Here is a 25282-nt window from a genome sequence, read left to right on the forward strand (position 1 = left end):
CAGTTTCCTCAACTGTAAAATGGGGATAAGAGCAGCATCTACCTCCTGGGGTTGTGAGGATTAAATGACATGACACTGGTGAAGCCCTCAGCGCAGGGCCCAGGGCCTAGCAGGCACTTAACAAATGCTTGTTTCCTTCTTTTCTTCTATTCAGTGCGTATGCCCCATCTCACACACCCTCAAAGACTGGCCATCGGGCCTCTCCCTGAAGCCGGTCAGTGGCCAGCTGATGGGAGGCAGTTTGTGATTGGCTCACCATTCCATGGGGTCCCCGCGGCCTTCCTTCCAGGTACCTTCAGAAGCACTGCTGACTGTTGTCAGCTCTGGCCTAACGTCAAAGCTCTCGGCCTCAGAGCCATAGGGGTCGGGCTCATAATCATAGAAGTAGTAGGCGATGTCCGCTGGTGGCTGTGCTGGGCTCTCTGCAGCTTCAAGGGAAGGAAAGAGTCACAAGCTCCAACCAGGAAATCACACTGACTGTCCAGGAAGCCAGGGGTCTTGGGGGCTGATACGGCACAGGATGGACCTGGCACTGCCTCCCTACCAGTGCCTACCACCTCAGATGCCCAAAGTAAGAAGGGACCTTAGAGGACATTTACTATGTATTGAACAAGACAAAATCCCTACTAAGTGCTCACTCAACTTCTGCTTGAATACCTCTAGTGATGGGGAGGTCTAGCCCTGCCAATCTGTACCTAGTGTGTTCCCCGGGTGACCATGGGTAAGTCACTTAATCTCTCTAGGCCTTAGTTTCCACAACTGAGGTGGTCTAGATGAGCTCAAAGGTCCCTGCCAGGTCTGAACCCTAAAATTCTATGAATTTACCAATTGTTGATGTCTTTCCTAAACTGTGATACCCAGTATGAACGAAGGAATAAGCATCTACTAAGCACTTACCACGGGCCAGGCACTGTGCTAGACTTTGGAAACACAAATGCCAAGAAAACAAAACCAACCAAACAAAAAGAGACCGTGCCTGGAGCCCACCACAGCTGCTTGAGGCCTCCATGCACGTACTCATCCATCCATTCATTCATTCATTCACCAGCTATTTACTGAATGCCAACAATGTACAGGCACTGTATTTAGGAATACAGATAGTCCCTACTCTCAGGAAGCTCCAAGTAAATTTAGCAGGGAAGACAGAACGTATTTACATATAGCTCCATGCGATAAAACACGTGACAGAATTCCAGGGCCCTAAGACAGTTGAGATCACATCTGGTTGGGAGAACAAGGAAAAGCTTCTTGGAGGGGGTAATAATAAGATTTTGATGGGGAAAGATGAGTGAGGAGGTCACTCAAGGCAGAAGGAACAGGGCAAGCAAGAACACAACAGCAGGAAAAGAAGGGATGTTGTCTGGGGTGAGTGACGTCCACTTTAGATGAAACATCAGGTAACATGTGCAAAGTGATAGGCTGGCGTCAGGTCAAAGCCCGGATCTGGGCTCTGGGGCACCTATGGGAAGTCTCTAAGTAGGAGCGAGATGTGACCAGAGGTGGATATTGGGAAGACGATTCTGGCAGCCTGTGGACTGTGGGGGATAGACTGGGAGCAAGGAGGCCAGCAGCAGGCCAGAAGAAGATGGATGGGAAGGACTATGTAGAAGGGCAGGATCAGCGGGGCTTGGTAACTGATTGGAAAGGAGTATGGGGCAAGAACTTGGAAATGACTCTGATGACAGGAAGGGAAGTCAGGAGGGGCAGGTCTGGGACAAAGGGTAAGGAGTTTCACTTTGGACGTGTGGAGTTTAGAGTATCAATCTGACATCCAGATGGAGATACTTAGCAGAAAGATGGAAATCCGGGTTTTAGCCTAAAGAGAAAACAGCTGTAGATAAAGATTCGCGAGTCTGAACTGAGGGGGTAGGAATGGATGAGATTGTGCAGGCCAAGCATGCAGAGACAGAAGTGGCTGAGGACAATGACGGAAGAGTGGTCAAAGGAGGGAGGAGGAAAAGACGGATTGTGCAATATCTTTGTTGTTCAGCTGCTACTGTTCAGTGTCTGACTCTTCTGACTCTTCATGACCCCATTTGGGGTTTTCTTGGCAAAGATACTGCAGCGGTTTGTCATTTCCTTCTCCAGCTCATTAAACAGATGAGGAAACTGAGGCAAATAGGGTTAAGTGACTCGCCTAGGGTCACACAGCTAGGAAGTGTCTAAGGCTGGATTTGAACTTGACAAAGAGCCTTCCTGATTCCAGGCCTGGTGCTGCCCCGCCCCAGCATGCAATATCATAGGGTCATAGTATATTTGAGGTGAAGGAGGCTTTCCCATAACCTGGTTCTAGTTCCTTGGGTTACAGGTAACTCAGAACCCAAGGAAAGAGTTGCTTCATGTATAAAATGAGGGGGTGGATGTGGGTGATCTTTAAGAGCAATAACTCAACTTTCTTCTGGAGCAGCTAGGTGGTGCCATAGTGCACAGAGTGCTGGGACTAAAATCCGGAAGGACCCTAGTGCAAATGTGATCTCAGACACTTACTAGCTACGTGACCCTGGACAACTCACTGAACCCTGTTTGCCTCAGTTTCCTTATCTGTAAAATGAACTGGAGAAGGAAATGGCAAACCACTCCAGAATCCTTGCCAAGAAAATCCAAATGGAGTCACGAAGAGTTGAACAGGACTGAACGATACGGTTTTTCTAGCCCTTTCAGGCTACAGAGCACAAAGCAGTCCTGGGAAGTGGGCAGTGAGGACGAAACTGAGGCACAGACAGGCTAAGTGACTTGCCGAGCAAGTGCCGGAAGAGTGCCTGGAGCTCAGGTCCCCCACCTGCCTCCAAGGCTAAGGCTCTTGGGACTGCACTCAAGCACTTTCTCCATTTCCTTTCAGCTTCACCATCGCCTGGTCTATATTCTAAGATCCATTCCAGTGCTAGCATTCCACGCTCTTTTACTTCCAGGCCCCTGACAACTCCGACACTCTGGGAGAGCGCTAAGGAGCAGCCTCTCTGGGGGACAGGATGGAAGGCAGCCTTGAGGAACTCGAGCAAACTGGACCATTTGGTAGTCACCGGAAGACTGAAGGTGACTTGTATGAATAGATGTAAAGTGAGCAGAGCCAGGAACACAATTTATACAACAATAACACTGATTCAAGCACTCTGATCAACCCAGTGACCAACTATGATTTCCGAGGAGGATGATGAAGCCTGCTGCCCCCCTGTGGACAGAGAGGGGATGGGCCATCAGGGTGCAAAGTGAGACACACAGACACTTTTGGATTTGGCCAATGTGGGAATCTGTTTTTGCTTGATCACGTATATTCGTTACACCAGTTTAGTGTTTCTTTTTCAATAGATGAGGGAGAAAGTAGACTTTCGTTAAATGAAAAAAATCAAAATTTAAAAAAAAGAGCTTCCCAGATCTTAGAAAAGACTAGACAGTTCTCTGAAGGGCACCCTTTGGAAGCAGAAGTCAGCAGGATATTTCAGTTCATAATGACTTTTTGGAGGTCAAACAGGGCCGCCCAACACGGGTGGTGGGGAAGGAAGGCAGAAAAAAGCCAGACATTTACTTGCAGTGCAGTGGGCCGCAGACGCCCGCTCAATCCTGGTGCTGTTTCTGCAGGCAGCCACCTCCATCTGACAATGGTTCTGGTAGATGACTCCGTCAGATCCGCACACGGGGTCCCCGTCATAGCCGCAATCCCGAGAGCAGAGGCACTGTTCAAAGGACTCTTCAGCCAGGCAGCCCGGGACGTTGTTGCATGGACCGTTGTGAATGAGACCTGAAAAAGGGGCAGGCAGAGGGCTGGGGAGAGAACAACTGAGGCCCAGAGCCTTGGAGGGGCTCCCAATGCAAGACAGCAGCAGGTCAAAGGACCCATGAAGAGGACTTGAAGAGACCCTGCTGGTTTGTCCCTGGAAATCCATCCTGGGAGAGGCCGTGGGTGTCATCATGGTAGGGGGAGGGGCTCTATGCCACTCTAGCATTCTGGTTATTCAGTACTCCCCCCCAGTTCCCTATCCTAGGCCACAGAAAAGCTTTTCCAGACCTTCTCTTCTTTCCTCAAACCTCCCTATCCTTCTTTCTACCTCAGCTGAGGACCTTGCCTCTTACTTTGCTGAGAAAACCGAGGCTATTTGTCATGAGCAATCTTCTCCATTTCCCCTTCTCTCAAATCCCTCGACACCATCTCCCACCATCCCCTCATTTCCGGCAGTCTCAGATAGTGAAGCGGCCCCTCTCCTTGCCAAGGCCAAGCCCTCTATATGTGTGCCTTTGATCTCAATCCCCTTCTCTGCTCCCTCAGTCACTCCCCCCTGTCTCATCATTAACCTTTCCCTGTCTGTTGGTGCCTTCCCTACTTGCCCAAAGCTTAGCCTGGGGCACCAACATGTTTAGGGCTCCTTCATATTTTTGGTCATTTCAGTCGTGTTTGACTCCATGTGACCCCATTTGGAGTTTTCTTGGCAAAGATACTGGAGTGGTTTGCCATTTCCTTCTCCAGCTCATTTGACAGATGAGGAAACTAAGGCAAATAGGGGTAAGTGGCTTGCCCAGGGTCACTCAGCTAGTAAGTGGCCAGATTTGAACTCAGGAAAATGAGTTTTCCTGACTCCAGGTCCGGTGCTCTATTCACACTGCCCACCACCTAGCTGCACATAGTAGGTGCTTAGTAAATAATAACAAATGTTAATCACAAATGTTTAATTTAATAATTTAATAATAAATGTTTATTGGACTGGCTTATTGGTTTGAACATGTCCAAAACAGAACTCACTACCTTTCCCCCAAAATTTCCCCTCTATTTTCCCTGTTTCTGTTGAGAGCGCCATCTTTCTTCTGGTCTCCCATGTCTTTAACTGCAGCATTATCCTGGACTCCTCACAATCTCTCATCCCATATATTCAATTACTTTCCAGATTTTCCTCTTTCCACCTGCCCAACATCTTTCATCTCCACACCCTTCTCTCTACTCACACAGCCACCATCCTAGCTCAGACTCTCATCCTTCCTCACCTGGATTATTGCAACGTCCCCCTAATTTGTCTCCCTGCCTCAAGTCTCTCTCTGTGCTAATTCGTCCTCCCCAGAGCTGCCAGAGCAAGTGATATTCTCTAAGTGCACATCTGATTGTGTTACTTCCCTCCTCAATAAACTCCAGTGGCTACTGTTTGCTGCTGTGACCCCATATAAACTCTTCTGTTTGGCTTTTAAGGCATTTCCTAACTTGGCTCCAGCCTGCCTTCCCAGCCTCATTAGATAGCACTCCACCATCTGGCCAACTAGTCTTCTTCTCCCTGTTCCTCACATGTGGCATGCCATCCCCTACTTCTGTGACCACACTGGCTGACTTCAGGTTTGGAATGTGCTCCCTCCTCACCTCCATGTCAGAGAAACCTTCCTCTAAGAAGCAGGTCAAGGACCAAATCTCTCCCAAAACATCTTCTATTTATTCTGCATGTACATTTACATCTGTCCATGTTGTCTTCCCCAAAGAATGGAAGTTCCTTGAGAGCAGGGATTGTTATTTTTGTCTCTCTACCCTCAGTGCCAGCACAGTGCCTAGGACACAGGAGGGAGGTTAACAAATACTTGCTGATCAACTGATTGAGTCATAGACGAGAAAATGAATTTAATTAGTACATATAGCTTTTTCTGGAGGTTTGACTATGGAAGAGAGCACAGATATAGGACAACAGCCTGAGGGATTTTTTTTTTTTAAGGATGAAGAGATCTAGTCATGTTTGCAGGCAACAGGAAAGGATCAAGTAGATAAAATGAAATTGAAACTGAGAAACAGAGATAGACAAGTTCACTAAGTTAGGACACAATGAAGTACCCAATAGGTTGGCTGGCCTTAGCGAGACTGGATTTGAATTCATGAAGATGAGTCTGCCTGATTCCAAGCCCAGGGCTTTATCTGCTGCACCACCTTAATTAAATTAATCTGGTTCTTATTTCTGAATCTGAATATTCTATCTTCTCTAATAAATAAGCCCTAGGAAAGTTTGCTCTTTCAGCCTGGATTTTGTGGAGAGGTAGGAGAAGAGAAAGAGGAAAGGCGGTAAGGGAAGTGAGTGCCCAAACCTGGGGCGGCAGAGGAAATAGGAAAGGGAATCAGGAACCAAGAGTGGCAGTGCTGTTGATCAGGAGAACCAGGGAGTTCCAGGCAGCACACAGTACCTTCAGCTGGCGTACAGTGATCGGTGAAGCCTTAGAAACCAGTGAAAAGAGTAAGCCCTCAATCTGAAGGCAAAGATCCCCTAAAGCCAGCTCGAAGCACAGGAGCCAGTGCCCTGGAAATCTGACTGTTCAGATGGTGGGCGGTGATGTCAGTGGCAAAGATGACGGTGCCAGTGATTGTGGAGGTGATAGTGAGAGTGGTGATGATGGTGATGAGACAGCTCGCTGTCATAGGGGACAGTGACTTGGAGCCAGGAAGACCAGAGCTTGAAACCTGCCTCAGATACTGATTAGCTGCGTGATCCTGGGCAAGTCACTTAACCTCAGTCTGCCTCAGCTTCCTCATCTTTAAAATGGGCATAATAAGAGCACTAACTTCATAGGGCTGTTGCGAAGATCGAACAAGATAATACACGCAACAGCACTGTGCAAACCTTACAGTGCTCTGCATAGGCTGTTCACCAGTAAGATGATTATAGTGACTGTGACGTTGCACATGAGAGCGATGATGGTGTTGATGATGATGATGACAATGGTGATAACTTTCCCTTTTGGAAAAAAGTCAGAATTTTTTTTAAGTTGTTTTTTTCTTTTTGCCATCCTAAGGCATGGATGCAGATGACTCCTGCACTGGTCAGGGTTAGCCTAGATGACCTCAGAAGTCTCATCCAGTTCTGAAATTCTAGAATTCTATGACGTATTTCAATTCTGTGCTTCACAGGGCAGAGCAAGCCAGGTGTGAAAAGAATTGCTGCTGGGACAAAAATGTTGACATTTTAACAAGTTCTCAATTGGGGCTCAGGTGACTTGGGTTGAAGGCCTCAAGGCATCTTTTTGTTGTCACTGAGTCATTTTTCAGTCACGTCTGACTCTCTATGACCCATCTGAGGTTCTCTTGGCAAAGACACAGGAGTGTTTGCCATTTCCTTCTCCAGCTCATTTTACAGATGAGGAAACTGAGGCAAACAGGGTGAAGGGACTTGCCCAGGGCACAGCAGCCAGTGGATTTGAACTCAGGTGTTCCTGACTCCAGGCCCCGCCTTCTATCTACTGAACCACCTAGCTGCCCATCTTGGTCCTCCCCAAGTCCTTGCCAAGCCCCAGAAACTTACCAGGTCCTTGACTGGCTGAACTTTCTACCTCATTGCAAGTGGGCCCATCACACAGTTCCCTGGCCAGGGGGCTGCTTTCACTGACATTATAGAAGCGGGTTGCTTCAAATGCTACATAGAGAGAAAGTAGACCAGGTTAGGGCTGCTCGGAGCAGCAAGGGACTCCAGGGTAGCCGCCCGCCCTTTGAAGGACCTACCTGGCTCATAGTAGTCATACACAGTGATTGGCATGGGGGCAGTCTTCCCAACAATATATTCTCGGAAGGCCTGGAATCTCACACAGGTCAAGCACTGGCTTGGAATCTACAAAAAGACAGTATAAGGTTAGTTCTAGCTGTCTGTGGCTCTAGACCATGGTTAGAGAGCACACAAAGAAAGCAGAGAGTGGGCAAGAAATATCCAAGACTTCAAAAAAAAAGAGATAAACCAGATGCTTTGTTTCCCCAAAGGAGAGGACTTCTATTCCATATTGTTAAAAAAAAAAAGAACAAAACAGCACTAAGTAGACACAGACAATCAAGGAGCGATGTGCTTGGGGATTTGGAGTCTAAAGATGATAGAATCTCTTCTTTGAGTCTTCCATTTCCCTACCCACAAATACTTCAATACTTCAGGGTTCTCTGATTTTATCTGCGTGGGGGCTCCACACAAGTAGATCCCCAAGCCACCAGGGCCTTAGTTGCTAGTCTTCCTGGATTTCTGGCAATGAAGAAATTCATCCTCTATTAGCCAACTTTCTGCTGGTGATTAAATTCAATTCAAAGCCTACTGTCCACAAGGAAATGTACCAGAAGAATGAAGGAATGCTCCTGACTGCAAGAAGATTCCATTCTATCGAGGGGAATAAAAACAGGCACTGATAAGTAAACACTCTAATCTAAAATGGGAGATGATTGTCCCAAATGGGGAGATCTAGCAGTGTCATGACATGACAGGCCAAGTCTGGGGATCGGTCAGTGAGCCAGTGGCTAGACCAGAAAAGGGCATAAATAGGAATAATCTGAAATATGTTTGGAAAGTTAGGCTGAAGCCAAACTGTGAAAGTCTCTAAATAGCAGGGTGAGGAGCCTACATTTTATTCTAGAGACAACAGGGGACAATATTTGTATTTTTTGAGTGAGAGAGTGACATGGTCCTTTAAGCGGGGCTTGATTTCAGCAGCCATTAGAGGATGTATTGGAGATGATGAGACTGGAAGATGGAAAAGCAATTAGGAGGCAGCTACAGTGATAAGTGTTGGAACTAGGGGACGGTCACTGGAGTGGGAGAAGGGGAACTTACGCAAGAGAGGTTATGGTGGGAGACCAGAAAAGACTTGGCAAATTGCTTAGATATGGAGGTTAAAGAAGAAAGAAAAGTTAAGGATGACGAAAGAAGTGAACAACTTAGGAAACCAGAAGGATGCTGGTATCATCAACAGAAAGACGGGTGTCAGGAAAGTGAAGTTTAGAGGGGAAGGTAAGTTCTGGGCATGTGGAGTTTGATATGCCTGCGGGACATTCAGGAAGAGATGTCTAACAATTACTTGGTAATGTGGGACATAGATTTGGGAGTCATTTGCAAAGGGAGGACAAAGGAGCTGGAGAGATGACCAAGGGAGTGAGTAAGTGCAGAGAGAAAAGAATAAGGCCCAGCACATAGCCTGGGTCAACACCTAACGTTTATGGGGTTAAAGATGGAGCAAGAGGTCAGGCAGGTAAGCGTAACCAATAAATGAATGAGCATTTATTTGGCGCTCGCTATATGCCAAGCACTGTGCTAAGTGTTGATACAAAACCAAAAATGTTGGATGCACTGAACTGAATGTATGTAACACTCTGATAAACTGACGTCAAGTTGCTATCTCATAATACCCCTGTGGCACTGACAGAGTAGGTAGGTTTTTATTATCCCACTTGACAGATGGAAAAAAAAACCCCCAAAATCTGATGCAGCTGGTGGCGCTACAGAGCACTGGTATGGAGTCAGGAAGATCTGAGTTCAAATCCAGTCTCAGACACTTCTCAGGGCAAATCCCTTAACCTCTGTTTGTGTCAGTTTCCTCCCCTGTAAAATAGGGATGACCATATTAACACCTGAGGCTGTTATGGGGAATCAAAGGAGGTATTATTTGTAACAGTACAGTGCCTGGCACATAGTAAATACCACATAAATGCTAGTTTTTATTATTTTATTATTATTACTTCCCTTGGGAGAGTCAAAGCTAGTGATAAGAATAACTCACATTTTTATAGCACTTTCCTCACAACATTCCCAGTGAGACAGGTAGTGCCAACGTGATTATACCCTTTTCACAGATGAGAAAACTGTGGTGCTGATGTTAAATGACTCACCCAGATTCACAGGTCTTAACACCAAGCTCTGACATTTGTCAGCTGCATAGTGTACATGGGGCCTCACTCCTTAAATTTCTTTAAGTTCAATTTTATTTTCAGTTCCTAACTCTCTGCCCTCCTCTTCCCCCACCCCTTCCCAATGAGAAAGCAAGAAAAACAAAGCCCATTCCCCACATGCATCGTGGAGCCTTGGGCTCATCACTTGTACTGCCCTCTGTCATGGGGCCGGTGTGGGCAAAGAGAGAGGAGCTCTCCGTGGAGACAGGCCAAAGAATTGTGATTGATTACCTCATCAAAATAGAAAAGGACTTTCCTTCCTTCGACTTCATATCTTTTGAGTCCAATCTGCTTATTCATCAGTAACTGGAAAAAAAACCCACAACAGGTTAAGGTTGATTTGCATTCCCTGAACAGTCTTCCCTGAACATAAGGATGCTGTGTGGGAGGGGGTGCAGCTGGGGGGGGGAATGTGCCTGAACCCCAAATGTACTTTGGTCCTCACATTCGTGGACTCCTGGAATCACAAACCCTCTGGACTGGAGGGGCCCCAGGAGCCTTTTTCTGAAGATTGGGACATTTGCCCTACTCTGCTCCTGTGGCAAGGTCACTAATGGGAGCCTGGCAACCACATGAGCCACATCTTTTGGTGTCCTGAGCAGCCGTTCACCAGGGCCTGGCAACAAACTCATGAGGGTCCTAAGCTAGGTGACTTACCCACGTGCTGCTGCTCCCCCCTCTCTCAGGACCAGAACCCTGAGAAGACTAAATTATGTGGGAATGACTTCTGTGGATGACAGAGCTCCTGTCCTGCTTTGATCTTCCTCTCGTTTCCTTTAGAGTGACAAGAGCACTTTTTGTTTCTTTCTTTTTTTTTTTTTTTAAACTTTTGCTAGGCAGTGGGGTTAAGTGACTTGGCAAGGGTCACACAGCTAGTAAGTCAGGTGTCTGAGGCCGCATTTGAACTCAGGTCCTCCTGAATGCAGGGCCGCTGCTCTATCCACTGCGCTACCTGGCTGCCCCTCCTTTTTGTTTCTTACAGCCTTCACAAACAGACTTCATTCAGCAACTGCTAGGCTTCTGTGTTCACCCTCCTCCCCCTCTCCCTGCTGGCATCTTCTATCCATCTGTCTGTGCCTTTTATGTATCTAAGCTGGTCATGGAGCTCCCCATAGAGCCACACCAGGCTCTTCAGCTGGCTCCCCTCTTTCTTCCTCCCTGGAGTGATTTTTCTTTGTCTCGTCAGAATTTCATTCTCAAGAGCTTCTCGTTCCTCCGGGTCTGTCTTCCCTTATACATTTTTAAGTCACTGGATCCTTCCTCTGAACCCTTTAAAATCTAGGAAACATGTCAGATTATACCTGGCTTTTCCCTCCTCTAGAATGAATTTTAAGATGGAGAGATCACTTCTTCCCAAGACTTCAAGTATTTTGACTTTACTGCTCTTGTGATAGAAACAGAGTTTCCACTTAAAAGGAAACCTTCCAGGGAGTTAGCATATCCTCCCCAAAGAGCTGGAAGAAGATTTCTAAGGGTGCCCCTCCAGCGGAAATGATCAGCAAAAACTGGGCCAAAACCTTTTCCTCTCCTCCACTGGAACTTACTGAGCAGTTCTAAGTGCCCAACTTTGTCCTAGTTACTGCTGGTGGAAGAATAGGCCTAAACCCTCAGGAAGCTTACAATCTAATTGGGCACACAAAACTCATGAACATGCACACTGAAACACTACACATGGCAGCCTAGGAAAGAGGCAAGAGGAGAGGATAAGGGGTCAAGAAACATGGGTCCAAGTCTCACTCCTGTGACACTTGCTCACTGCAACGACAGGTAAGTCACTTCACGTATCTGGGCCTTACTCTTCTCATTTGTAAAAGGAGGGTTTTGGTTCAGACAATCTAAGGTTCCTTTATGAAGGCTTTGGTTAAGTGTCAGGGACAATCCAGGGCCAAGAAGCCAGAACAATAATTCAGATGGGCAATGCTGGACTGAGTTTGTCTTCACAGCTTCCTGACCACTTGCTTCCCTAGACTAGCATGCTGTGGGGAGGGACAAATCTCAGGGGAACCAGATACACCCTCCATGTCCCACGGGGAGGACGTGGGTGAAGAAGGTCTAGAACAAAACATGGCCCTGTGTGGCCCACTCTTTACAAATGTCTCCCTTGCCAGCACTCCCTCATTTCTTACAGAAATGCTCACTGTTAATCACCAAACGCTCTTGCCACTATGATGCTGTTTCCATCTCAAGCCTTCCCACATCCAAATAATACACAGTAGAGCCTGGGAGCATGGCTCTAGGGCTGGAAGGGACCACCTAGTTCCAACTTCCTTCTTCTACAGGCGAGGAAACTGAGGACCAGGCAGGTCAAATGTTGTATGATGTCATACAAGCAGTTAGCATCAGCAGCGGGATTTGATAAGACAGCCCCTGTCTTCCTAGAACTCATAGCCCAGTGAGGGGATAAGACACAAAGCCAGACAACTATGGGACATATTATTACATGATGGAGAGAGTGGAGAGTTGTGAAAACAAAGTGCTGTGTGAGGCCCAAACAGAACGGTGTTATTGATGGGGGGCATCAAGGAAGGCCCTGTGGAGGAGGTGGCACTGGGCCATGGGCTCATGAATTCAATAGGCCACGAGACGTCAGCATTCCTAAGCCCTGCTGTGGACACGTTGGCAAAATCCATTGTCCCAGGCAGATGTAGATTGTTGGGAGTCCCAGAAAGATAAGACCTTCACTAAAATACTCAGGGTAGGCCTCATGGAGGAGCTGGGCTGCAGTTAGGCCTCAAAGGATGGAATGGATTTTGGAAGGAAGTTGGGGAAGTATACTTTAGTCCTGACCCAAATAAGAGGGACCATTCAGAAAGATGCTCCAAACAGAAACTCCCCCTTCAGGGTGTGGGCTCCTATGTCCCCCACAAAGCATTCACAGAAGCGACCTACAACTATGCATTACTGTTTCCAACAAGGTGACCACAGCCTCCTGATGGCTGCTTCCCATGTACCGTTCCTAATGCCAGCAAACATCCTGTCCCTGGCTGACCCAGGGTGCCCATAAAGATTGAGGGAGGAGTTTCAGACAGTCCCTGTAACTCCTAGGAAGGGAGCCATTTCCTTATAAATGTCAGGGCAATGAACCAGACCCACAAGGAGCCTAGAGAGAACCAGGTACTTCCATGGTACAGAATGACTGCGGCTGTGAGGCAGCCAAGCCTGCCTTTCCCACATTATGATCTTATGAATTCCCGGTCGAGACAGAGCTATAAAAGCTGTTGCCACATGTCCTTCTTTCACCATCATTAATGAGCAAACATGAGCTTTACCTCCCCCAGGAACCAGGCAGGACTGGGTAACTGTCCTAGTGATTAGGGGACCCATTCCTCAGCACACACCCTCTTCTCTGATGAGCTGGAAGGCTGAAACCCCTGAGAAGGACTCTGGCCAGCTGAAGTCACATTTTCTTGGGCATACTCAAGTACATGGTCACGTCAGGAGGATCTGTGGAGAGCCACGGGGCAGCAGATTCACCATTAAAACACTGAGGCTCTACAGATGGTGAAAAAGCCCCCTGCCCACATTCTACCTGATGACAGAGATGTAGAAAATGCAGAGACAGGGAGAGAGACTGACAAAAAGAAAAAGGCAAAGACAAAGACAGTGAAAAAAGGTGGGGGAGAGGAAGAAGAGGAGAGAGGAAGATGAGGGGGGAGAGAGTAGGAGGGAAGAGAGGGAGTGGGAAAGGGAGAGGAGGGGAGAGAGAGGCAGGAAAGAGAAAGACAGAGAGGAGAGGAGAGAAAGAGAAAGACAATTTCCAGAAGAAAGAAAGAAAATGAGGGAAAAGTAGGAGCTGGGACCAAGTGAACTAATATGTGGCATAATGAGGGACCCTGGCACAAAAGGCAGGACAAAGGCCAGCAGCCAAATCTAACAGTAACCCAGGCTGGAAGTAGAGAGAGCTCCAGAGAAGGGGGCCCTTTGCTCGGGTACTACCTCAGAGGGAGCTGCAGGCCCAGAAACTGATATGGCGAGGTCCAAGCCCTTGAGTTATATGACGGTGTGTGGGATTCACCATGCTGGAAGAGCTCTTATGATTTCGGATCTTGAGCAGCCAAATTCCTCCCCAATCTTGGGAGTACATGGAGGGTGGAGTGCCTATGGCCTATGTCACTCTTGGGAGCTCTGCCTCTTACATGGTAGAAGATACAGTGTCCCCAGAGGATGGTGACCAGTATGGTAAAGAGCCCAGAAATCACATCAGGAGAGGAGTAGAAAAAGGAGATAAATGGGGAGATAAATGTCAGCTCTCTTCACATATTGAAGGTCTCTTACATGGAAGAGGGATGAGATGTGGGCTTGCTCCAGAGGGTGATACTGGGAGTGATGGGGGCAAATGACCAAGTGGCAAATTTTAGCTTAATATAAAAAAGACCACTGAATGATAAGCCTCATGCAACAATGCGATGGGCTGGTCTGGGCTGCCTTGGTATAAGACAGTGAGCTCTCCAGCCCAACCCTGGCATCTCTGGACAGAGGCTGTAGAGGAAGATCCCCGCAGCAGGCTGGACCAGCCGACCTCTGGGATGCGGCATCTCTGTCCCTCTGCCCATGTTGTTTCCTATGCCTGTGATGTCCTCCTTCTTGCTGTTCAGTTCCTACCCATCCTTTAAGGCCCAGCCCTGAAGCCCCCCTCTCTAGGAAGCTGTCCTGAGCTCCTATCCTGTCAACAGTAACATCCCCCCTCAGACCACACACAGCATTTGCTTTGTTCTCTCTGCTTGGTTTAGGGATTGCCTTAGGCTCCATTCATTCATACCCACTGCTTACAAGCTCAAATCCAAATTGCTTAGCATGGTACCCTGTACAATCTACTCAACCTGCCTTCTAGTCATCTCCTCCACAAATTCTCCATTTCATAGCCAAACTGGTCGACTTAAGGTTCCCTGAACAACCCATGAATATTTCTTCCTGCCTTCATGCACCCCATTTCCCCCTTTGAAATGACCTCTTCCCCGTGCCCCACACCTCACCCCTTCTCTCTCTGTATCTGAACTTCAGACATTCTCCAAAGCTCAGACAATAAGGTGTGTGCTGAATGGGGTTCTCCCTGTGGAGCCCCTGAATCACAAGTACAGTGACCTCGGCCCTGCCTGTTTCCTGGGGGAGGTAAAACTCATGCTTGCTCATTAATGATGGTGAAAGAAGACAGTGAGGCAGCAGCTTTCACAGCTGTGCTTGACCAGGAATTCATAAGATCATCAGTCCCACCTCCTCCAGGCCCCAGGAATCCTTTCATGCCTGTCCGTTCTCCTTATCCAGTACTTGTGATTTTAATCTTTTCCCTTATTTTGTATTACCAACCAAAACTTTGCGTTCCTAAAGGACATTCCTATAGGATGCTTTATTTTTTTTTTTGGTGAGGTGATTAGGGTTAAGTGACTTGCCCAGAGTCACACAGCTAGTGAGTGTTATGTGTCTGGGACTGCATTTGAACTCAGGTCCTCCTGACTCCAGGCCGGTGCTCTATCCACTGCGCCACCTAGCTGCCCCTAGGATGCTTCTGATATAGGTAGGTGGCACAGTGAATGGAGCCCTGGGCCTGGAGTCAGGAAGAACTGAATTCAAATTCCGCCTCAGATACTCACTAGCTGTGCAGCCTTGGCACAGTCACTCCACCTCTGTCTACCTCAGTTTCCTCAACTGTAAAATGGGGATAATAGCAGCCCTTACCTTCCAGGGTTGTCATGAGGATCAAAAGAGAATATCTGTAAGGCTCTCAGCACAGTGCCTGGCACACAGTAGGTCCTTAATGGTGCTTGTTTCTTTCCTCCTTTTCATCCCTATGCCCTGCCCAACATCAGGTACAGAATAAGGGTTCAGTAAATACCTATATCTTCCTTTAGTCCAGAGCAGAAGGTCACCCCAAGCAGAACTCTGGGGAGCCTAGCACAGAGCACTTGGGGGCTTCTCAGGCTTGCTCTGCAGGCCAATACGCTTTGTACACACGTCTGCCTGCCAGGGCAATGACTGCGATACTCACCCAGAAAGAACAAAAACGGAGGGGGTGGCAAAAATTCCAAGACACAGAGCCTCCACTTAAATTGCAATCCAGATGTTGGAGATGGTACAGACCCCTAAGAAGCCATAAACAGCTCCTGTGAGAGCACGTTGGCTCTTTAGTGTTTCCAAATGTATATCATATAATTACTGTAATCCATGCACAGTAATGAACCTGGACTGGGTTCTGTGATAGAAATGTGCTAATTGGATTTAAAATATCTGTCAATCCACTTGAAAATAAACAGCTCTAAGTAACTGAGGTTTTTTCTTTTATTTTGTTTTCAATCCCTAATTGCCAACGTCGTGGCACCTTGCCATGTACCTTTTACCTCTGTGTACTCACCCAGAGGGCCCCAGGAGGTGTTTTAGCACCAGCTCAACATCTTACCTGCTCCAGGCTTTCAAGGTCAGCTCGGAAACCTGAGAAGAGAGGGACCTCCAGAACAGCCATGTTTGAGGATCCAGAATGAAGCCACCTTCCCAAGGAAAAAAAAACCCAACTATATTTAGGATCAAATGTCCCCACAGTGATGAGGCGCTTGCTGGTTTCCTGTTCTTTGATATCAGATGCTGTACAGAGAACATCACTAAAGGTTTTTTCATAGTAATAAAAAAAAAAAGAGGCAGCCAGATTGCTCAGTGGATACAGCACTGGGCATAGAGTCAGGAAGACCTGAGTTCAAATGTGGCCTCAGACATCTACTAGCTGTAGGACCTTGGGCAAGTCACTGCACTTCTGTTTGCCTTAATCCACTGGAGAACGAAATGGCAAACCACTCTAGTATCTTTGCCAAGAAAACCCCATGGACGATACGGTTAATGGGGTCAAGAAGAGTTAGATGTGACTGAATAACAAAAACATATAAAAAACATAAGGCTTCAATAAAATATAAAAAAAACACAAAACATAAAGCAAGCCACGTTCTCAAGACTAGGGAAACTTGGGCTGTGACTCAGGCCCAGTGACTCAAAGATAGGCCAACAGTTCCTGAGGTCAGAGATTTGCTGAAAGTGTCCATTTCAGTTTCATCAAGTTTCCAAACTGAAATCCAAAGCAGGTACAGAACAGACAAAGAAGGAAAACTCTCTACTAGGGGATTACTGGGGGATATCCCAGCAAGGAGAAAGAGGGAGAGATTAGGTACATCACACGGGGCTTGGAAGTCCCGGAATCTCAGAATTTTTAGAGTTGGAAGCTACCCTCGCAGCCATCTAGTCTGTTCCATACCTGAACAATTCCCATTACAACCTACCCAATGAGTGGTCATCTATCTTGTGTCTGAAGAACTCCAATGAAGGCCAAAGTACTGAGGGAAGGCAAGGGGTGGGAATAAGCATTTATATAATGGCTACTATGTGCCAGGTGCTGCACTAACTATTCTTTTTAAAACAAGTATCTCATTTGACCTGCCTCCTTTTCATTTCTGGACAGTTCTGTTAGGAAGTTTTTCCTAACTTAATTCTTAATGCTGCTCTTTTTTCAACTTCTATCTATTGGTCCTGTTTCTTCCCCTTGGGGGTCAAAAAGAATAAGTCTAGTCTGCCTTCTGCATGAACTCCCTTCCAATGTCCCCTCCCCCCCAGGTATTCTCTTTTCTAGGCTACATTGCCCTGGCCTCTTCAACTAGTCCTCCTACGACATGGGCTCAAGGACTTTCCCCATCCTGGTGACCCTCCTCTGGACATTCGCCAGCTTATCAATATCCTTTCTAAACTGTGGCACCCAGACCTGAACACAGTACTCCAGACGAGGTGTGACCATGGAAGAGCACAAGACCACCACTTCCTTATTCCTCGAAGATCTGACTCCCTCAAAGTAAACCAAGATCACATTAGTGTTTCTGGTGGTGGTTGCTGTTGTTTTTAAATCACATTATTGACATCATTGAGCTTGCAGTCCACTACAACCTCCAGATCTTTTTCATGCTAACAACTTGATTTAACCATATAACTAACACCTTGTGAAGGTGTTTTTTTTTTAGTCCAAGTATAATACTTCATATTTATCTAAATTAAATTTCATCTTATTAGCTTCAACTCAGTGTTCTGGCCTATACAGATCTTTATGCCTTCTGTCATCTGCATTATGATTCTATCATCTGGGTGTGTTAGCTATCCCTCCTAGCCTGGTGTCATTTGCTATTTTGATAAGTATGTCCACTGTGCCATTATCTAGGTCATTGATAAAAAATGTTAAATAGAACAGGAAAGCATAGATCCCTGAGGCCTTCCACTGGAGACCATTTTTTCAAAGCTGACATCAAACTATTAATGACTATCTTTGAAGCTGAGTGATTCAACCAGTTCCAAATCCATATAATTGTACTATTGTCTAGTCCACATCTCTCCACCTTCTCTATAAGGATGGCATGAGAAATGAGGGAAGATGACCTCTCTTGGGCTTAGCTTCCTTCTGCGGAGCAGTTATTTAGCATGGTGTGGTGGAGAGAGCGCTAAACTAGGAATCAGGAGGCCTGATTCGACGTTCCAGCTCTTCTACTAATAAGACTGTGGGACCTTGGAAAAATTAGTACTCTTCCCTAGGCCTCCGTTTTCTAATTTGAAAAATGAACGGATTGGAGTATATTTAATCCAACAAACACTTAACGCCTCCCATAGGCTAGGCACTGTGCTGGGCATTGGAGTAATTGGAGTAAAATTGTCTCTGTTCTCAAGAAGCCTGTATTCTGGTGGGAGCTGCTTCCAAGGTCTCTTCCAGTTCTGACACTCTGGGCACTTTATTCTAAGGGTCTCCACAGCTTTAGCATTCTAGGTTCTAAGTTCCTTTCTGGCCTTGACATTCTTTTTTATAGGGTCCTTCCAGTTTTGACATTTTACATTCTATGTTTTCAGGTCCCTTAGAACCCTGCTAATCTGTCCTAAGGCTCTTTCTAGCTGTAACGCTGGTCTACAAGGATGATGCCAAATCTTTAAAGTGCTGACAAGCTCTTTCCCCCTGTTGCCCATAAATGAAGGTGTAAGGTAATTAGGTACACGGGGGAGAAATGGAAAGAATAAGCAGTTTCAGGACAGAATCCATGAGGAGGCCTGGAAAACGTCATTCCTGTCACTGACTCAGGCTTAGTTCTTCCCTCTGGCAACTGGCAGGAACTGAAGCTTGTCCTCTCCAGGAGCTCTTGAGCTGACCGGCCCTTGAGTTCTGCTCATTGGCACCTTTTAGTCTGCAAGTAGCTGGCTCTGTGTATACCCACATGATTACGGCATCAGTGCAGGAAGGGGAATCGACTCCTTCATTTTTCAGGGGAGTAAAAGGCTCAGTGAGCCAGTGGTAAAGCATAGCTTGTATTCCAAGGCTCCTGTAGCTAAAGGAGTGATTTAGAGTAACAAAATTCACCAAGTGCTTTTGAAAAGTCCCAGGGAGCTAGGCTGGGGGTAGCTTTTTCTTTGCATGACTCTCCCAGTGCTGAGGCTGAGGTCTCTGGGGCATTGCTGCCTTCCTTGAAAAGGCCTATAACCCAGGTGGCTGCCTTGCAGCAATGATGCCTTTCCGCAGTTATTTCCATAACTTCTGCCATGGGAATTGCCAAAGTGAAGACAGAGGTTTGAGACGAAGCCCGGTTCCAGCAGATTGATGGCTTGTGAGAAGAAGGCGGGGAGAAAGGCAAAGGAAACCATATATTTTCTTTAATTGAGTACGCTTTTCCTTCTATTTCAAACTGTATTCGTCTCTAACTAACCCCTTGAATAGGCTTTTAGATCTAGAAAGGACCTCAGAACATAGAATATGGAATGTCAGGGCTGGGAGGGCCCTTACAACAGACAATGTCAAAGCTGGGAGGGCCCTTAAGAGTATAAAATGTCAGAGGTAGGGGGATCTTGGAAGACAGACAGAATTTTGGAACTGTGAAGGGCCTTGGTTGAACACAGAATGTCAGAACTCAGAGACCTTTGAACATAGAACATAGGATCTCAAAGCTGTTAAGGGACCTTAGGCACAGAGAGGAAAATTAATTTACCCAAGATCACACAGCTAATCAGTAGAAGAGCAAAGAGAGAGGAGATATATATATGTGTGTGTGTGTGTGTGTTCATGTATGTGTATGTATGTATATGTGTGTATATATATATATATATGCACATACACATACATACACATATGCATACACACACACACATATACATACACACACATACTGGTCAGACTCTTAGCCTGTAGCCAAATCAGGTACTCTAAGACATCAGCATTGGAGGAGGCCCAACTAAATTCATTCTTAGCCAGGTACCAAGTGCCCTTTATCTTGTCTCACATGGCTGCCTCCAAACAGGTGGGTGGTCTTACTTGTACAGCTGGATGGCTAGCCTATTTCTTATCCTAGAGAAGATGTCAATTCTACAGGGAAGGAGTCAAGGGTTCTTCTAGCCAATGGTGGGAAAGATCATCCTGAATCACTTAAAACCCCTCGGACAAAGTATAACTAAGGCTCAGGGTCCATCCCAGCCAGCACAGTCCCTTCAGCTTCAGAGAAGGACCAGGTTAGACATTATTATTTGATTCATATCAAGGACTTTACCCAGAAGCCTGAAAGAAAACTCCCCTGAGGGGATGGTCATTAGAATCATGATTTCATTACTCAAGAACTCAAGTGAGGCCAGGAGAATCTTCTCCATGTACCAAATAATGTATGTTCCTGTATTTTCCATCTGTTCACCAGGCTCTATCAACCCAGAACTTTAAAATGTACGTGTGATATTTACTTTTTTTCTACAAGGGTTAGGAGGCATAGGGTTGGCATCAAGGTAGATATTATGATTATTGCATGACTGATTTTATCCTAAACTTCTTTTAGAAAAAGGTGATACTAAGTTGCTCCCATGGGAAAACTCATTTACACTGAAAATACCTTTGTTGCCAAAGCAATAGAATCTACATTCATCTTCCAAACTAATGTCAAGGCAACCAACAGCCTGAACACACAACCTTCTAGCTCAGAGCTTCTTAAGCTGTGGGTCAAAACCCCGGATGGGTCTAGATGAGCTTAAGTACTCAAACATGAGCTGGGCTAGGTGGCATAGGCCTGCAATCCCTGCTTTGGGGGGAGGCCGAGGCTGATGAATCCTTTGAGCTTTGGAATTCTGAGCATCAGTGGGCTAAGCCAATCAGGTGTTCGCATCATCTGACACCAGGGGGCACCAGGCTTCCTGAGAAGAGACAAAAGGACCCAGGGGGAAACAGGGAGTTCCAAGATCCCAAGATGATCATTTGTGCAACTGGGCCCACGAGTGGCCCCTGTACTTCTAGCCTGGGCAAGATAGAGGGTCTCAAAAAAGAAAAAAAAAGAACCAATTTAAGGTTCATTGATGAACCAAGTCCATGTTTACTGCAAAATTTCATAATTTTGTTAGGTTTCTACTGTTTTTGTCCTTGTAAAACTTTTTTTTTTGGTCAATTAGTCATGTTTGACTGTTTGTGACTCCATTTGGGGTTTTCTTGGTAAAGATACTGGAGTGCATTTTCTTCTCCAGCTCATTTTACAGATGAGGAAACTGGGGCAAATAAGGTGAAGTGACTTGCCCAGGGTCACACAGCTAGCAAGTGTCTGAGGCCAGATTTGAGCTCAGGTCCTCCTGACTCCAGGGTTGGCATTCTACCCATTATGTCAGCTAGCTTCCACTTATAAAACTTAAGGGTACATATGAGTAGAGGAATATTAAACCAACTAAAGGTACCCTGGCAGGAGTGTGGCATTTCTTGGCATAAGTAACAGAGGGGAAAGAGAATCTATGTGTAGCTTCCCCAGCTATCACCCTGAAAACGGTCAATAAGGTTTTCTTGATTGAATTAATAAATGAATGAATGAGTTTGTTAGTGTCTCTTTTCAGCCTGTTCTGCCAAATGAACCACTTTCAAGTTAATGGTGTGCCAGAAAGAATCCTGGATGGAGTCGAGATTTCTGGGTTCTAGCCTCTACTTTTGTACTAGATGCTTAACTTTTCTTACTCTTAGATTCTTCCTCTATAAAATAAATTTGCAGGACTACACAAACTCTTAATTTTCTTCAGCTTTAACATTCTATGTTCAAAAGTCCTTTTATGGAAAGGACTAGTTAAGACAGAACACAAGTGGTAGAAGAAAACCAAAAGAAGTGAAGTGATAATAAGATAGCTCCTATCAATTAGTTCAAGTCTCCAGGCACATACAAACAACATGCTAGGTTACAGAAACAACTAACATATGTAATTGCTGGGCCACTGTCAGGGAACTTCAAAGGATTATCTAGAACAGGGGAGGGGGATCTCAAGACTTGAGGCTGATAAAAATCCTGATTTTCAAAAATAAGAGTGTGGAATCTCCAAACTACAGAATGGTGTCGATTTCTGGAAACATTCTAGGATGTATATTATTAAAGGGATGGCTTGTGAGCATTTAGAAATGGAAACAGTGATCACTAAGAGCCAGTATGATTTCATTAAGAACAGGTAAGGCTAAATTAAGCTCATTTCCTCTTTTTTTTTGGATAGGATTACGAGATTTGCAATTCTCTGCTGAAATCTCAATTGCTATACCTATAGTATTTCACTATACCTCATCCTCCCCACTCCCAACACTGAAATTACATTGAAGTTGGGAAAAGGTACCCCTGACCCAATAAATGACAACAAAATAGGAACTGATAAAAACTTTACAGGAGAAGCGTAGCAGGGCGACGGTTCTAGACTCCCACGGGATATTAGTTTGAAAGCTCCTGTGATATCAGCGATGTCCTTTACACAGTTTGTTCCTGCTTCCCTTTGTGTCCCCTGTTTCTCTAAGTTCCTCCTCACCACTTGCTTCTCCATTAGACTCCCACCCAATTCTTCATTATGCTTGCTTTGCCTGTTTCTCCATGAAGCCACAAATGTGTTTGACCCAACTTCCTCCTTTGGCCAGAAGTGAGCAAGCTCGATGCTAGTAATTATAACTTGTATGCAGAAATGCATGAACACACGAATAAATGAAAATTAGTGAGCGTGTTGTTTATATGTATTAGTTAAAAGACTCTTGCTCGGTAATAAATTTATGAAAGTCAGAATCCCTCTCATTTGGCTGGTCCTGGAGCACTGCCTAATTTAGAGCATGGCCGATTCCATATCTGCCTGGTTTCCTCCAGGTTTTCTGATGATCCCCCACTTTCTGCCCTGGGTGGCTCCTTACCTGGTGCATATTTCCAGGATCACTTTGTACTCTTGGTGATCTTGATCAGATGCTGGGTCATCATCATCTACAAGGGGCAAGTCCCTTTGAGGGGCTTCCAGCTTCTTTGATGGAGAGGCCAATCCAAGTGGGGCTTGAAAGCGGTGCCTCTCAGTTTTGGGTTCCTTGAGGTTCACAAAGAGCTGGAAAGCTGGCTTGGCAACTGGGTCAGGCACATTATAGGTTACATCAATCTGTACCAGCAGAGAGAATATATTATTTAGCCATTAAGAGCCCTGTGTGGACTCAGGCTAGCCTGCATTCAATGTGACCCCAGCTTCATGGATGCATGTCAAGTCAGAACTCCTGCCTAAGGCATGAATTCTCTGTGGTGCATCTTTGATAAGCACTTATCCAATCTCTGTTAGAAAATCTCCTAATAATGAAGTCTGCTCCATTTTTGGACAGCTCTAATTTCTGCCTCCTAACAACTTTCTCCCCTTTGTTCTAATTCTCTGCTCTGGAGTCATTTAAAACAAATCTAACTTCTTGTCCACAGAGCAGGTCTTCTCTAGGTAAGCATCCTGAGCTCCTTCAGTTGAATTAGTATTGGGGGAGGGAGGCAGAGGCTCCCAGCCTATTTTTCCAACATGATCTCCTACTACTCTTTTATAGAACACTGCTCCAGCCAGCCTGGGCTCATCATCTCTGGAACATTCTTGTACTCTCTCCTCTCTCTATCTCTGCCAATCCAGCAAGCCTAGGATTTTTTCTTCTCTTTTTCTTTCAATCTCTGCAAATCCTGCCCATCTTTTAAGGCCAAGATCAAGGCTTACCTTCGTTCATGACATTCTGACTAATGATAACGGCATCAATAGCTTATATTAATAGAATATTTTAAAGTTTACAAAGCACTTTCCTCATAACAACCCTGTGAAAGACAGAGTACAAGTATTATTACCCTCATTTACAAAATGAGGAAACTGAGGTTCATAGAGGTAAAGTGATTTACCCAAGATGCCCCAGTAAGTGTCTGAGCCAGGTCTGGAAGATACCCAAGGAGAGCACACCCCTTGCTTCCTGAGCTAGTACACTCTGCTTCTGGACAGCTCTAATACTTTCAAAGCTTCTTCTCTTTGCTACTTTCATCCAGGGGTGCTAGTTTGGTTTTCTAGTGTCAAGTCGAACAGGTAATCCACTCTTTCTCCCGTTTCAGATACTCGAGGTCAGTAATCCTCTTCTCCAGGGTAAACATCTTTAGTTCCTTCCATGCATTTCCCCTAACCATGGTGCTGACCTGGGCTATCCCCACCAAGGCACTGTCCCTTCCTCAAGGCGACCCAAGGGCTCCTGGTTTTGGCTGCTCATTCACCCTGAGCCTGTAGTCAATCATCTGAAACCTTCAGCTTTTTTTTCATATTGAGCCTGCAATACTCTAAAGCAATTGAGATCTTTTGTCAGATAAACCACAAACCACGTTTCCCCTCTTAGACTTGTGAAGTTGACTTTTTGAACCCAACTGTGACTTTCTATTTTTCCCTACATAACTTCATCTTCAATTTTGTTCAGTGTTCTAGGAAAAAGTAGAAATTCTCAAACCCTAGGTGAACGTCTTCCAGGTAGTTTAACTTTTCCTCTATCTGCTGTATTTACTTTTGGAAGCAGGGCTGCACCCAGGGAGTGGAAAACTAGTAAAGGTGCTCTGGGTCCCTGAACTTTGTAGGTATATATATGGGGAAGGAAGGAATGAAACAAGCATTTATTAAACAGCTACTATGTGCCTGGCACTGTGCTAAGCACTGGGGATACAAATACAAGCAAAAAGACAGTCTTTGCCTTCAAGGAGCTTATATTCTAATTGGGGAAGGCAACACAGAAAAGGGGGTCCAATGGGACTCTGGGTTGCATTGAAGGTACCCTGTATGGGGACGTGACTTTGAAGTCCAGAAAGTCAGAAGGGCCCAGTGTGGCTGGTTCTGATCCTGACTTGTGTACTTCAAAACCAAGCCTCAACCATTGGCCCGTTCTAGAACTTCCTTTAGCATCTGAGGTCTCCTTGCCTAGGAACATCCAGCTACCCTTGAGGTCTTCTTACCCTAGAATATCTCTCTGCCAAGATGGCCCTCTTCTCCCACTGGTGAAATCTTCCTGGAGCCTTCATTATAGCTGTCCAAAAGTAGAGCGTATCATCTCAGGAATCACTGGAATTCTTTCAGTACTACTTGTCAAGGATGTCATAGAGGGGATTACTGCGAGGGTACAGGTAGGACTAGATGATCACTGAGACCTTCACAGGTGATGACTCAGAGCCAGGGTATAGTAGAAAAACTGATGAACCTGGAGCTGGGAGATACCAGGTTTCCAATCCTGGCTCAGACACTTAGTAGCTGTGGGATCTTGGCTACATCACTTTACCTCATTTTATAAATGAGGGTAATAACACATATATTCTCTTTCCTACAGGGTTATTTTGAGGAAAGTGCTTTGCAAACTTTCAAGCATTA

General features: G+C 45.8%; 1 protein-coding gene across 1 annotated transcript in view; it reads right to left on the bottom strand.

The window, feature by feature from the left end:
• CPAMD8 (C3 and PZP like alpha-2-macroglobulin domain containing 8) overlaps positions 1–25282 on the bottom strand; it is a 156282-nt gene that overhangs the window by 2720 nt on the left and 128280 nt on the right. The window contains 7 exon segments of the mRNA XM_020969351.1: positions 257–428; positions 3524–3736; positions 7251–7361; positions 7448–7553; positions 9875–9949; positions 16035–16122; positions 22800–23032. Of these exon segments, the coding sequence (XP_020825010.1) occupies positions 257–428; positions 3524–3736; positions 7251–7361; positions 7448–7553; positions 9875–9949; positions 16035–16122; positions 22800–23032 (998 nt within the window).

Source organism: Phascolarctos cinereus, unplaced genomic scaffold (genome assembly GCF_003287225.1).
Source record: "Phascolarctos cinereus isolate Bilbo 61053 unplaced genomic scaffold, phaCin_HiC Scaffold_4;HRSCAF=312, whole genome shotgun sequence".
Taxonomy (NCBI): domain Eukaryota; kingdom Metazoa; phylum Chordata; class Mammalia; order Diprotodontia; family Phascolarctidae; genus Phascolarctos; species Phascolarctos cinereus.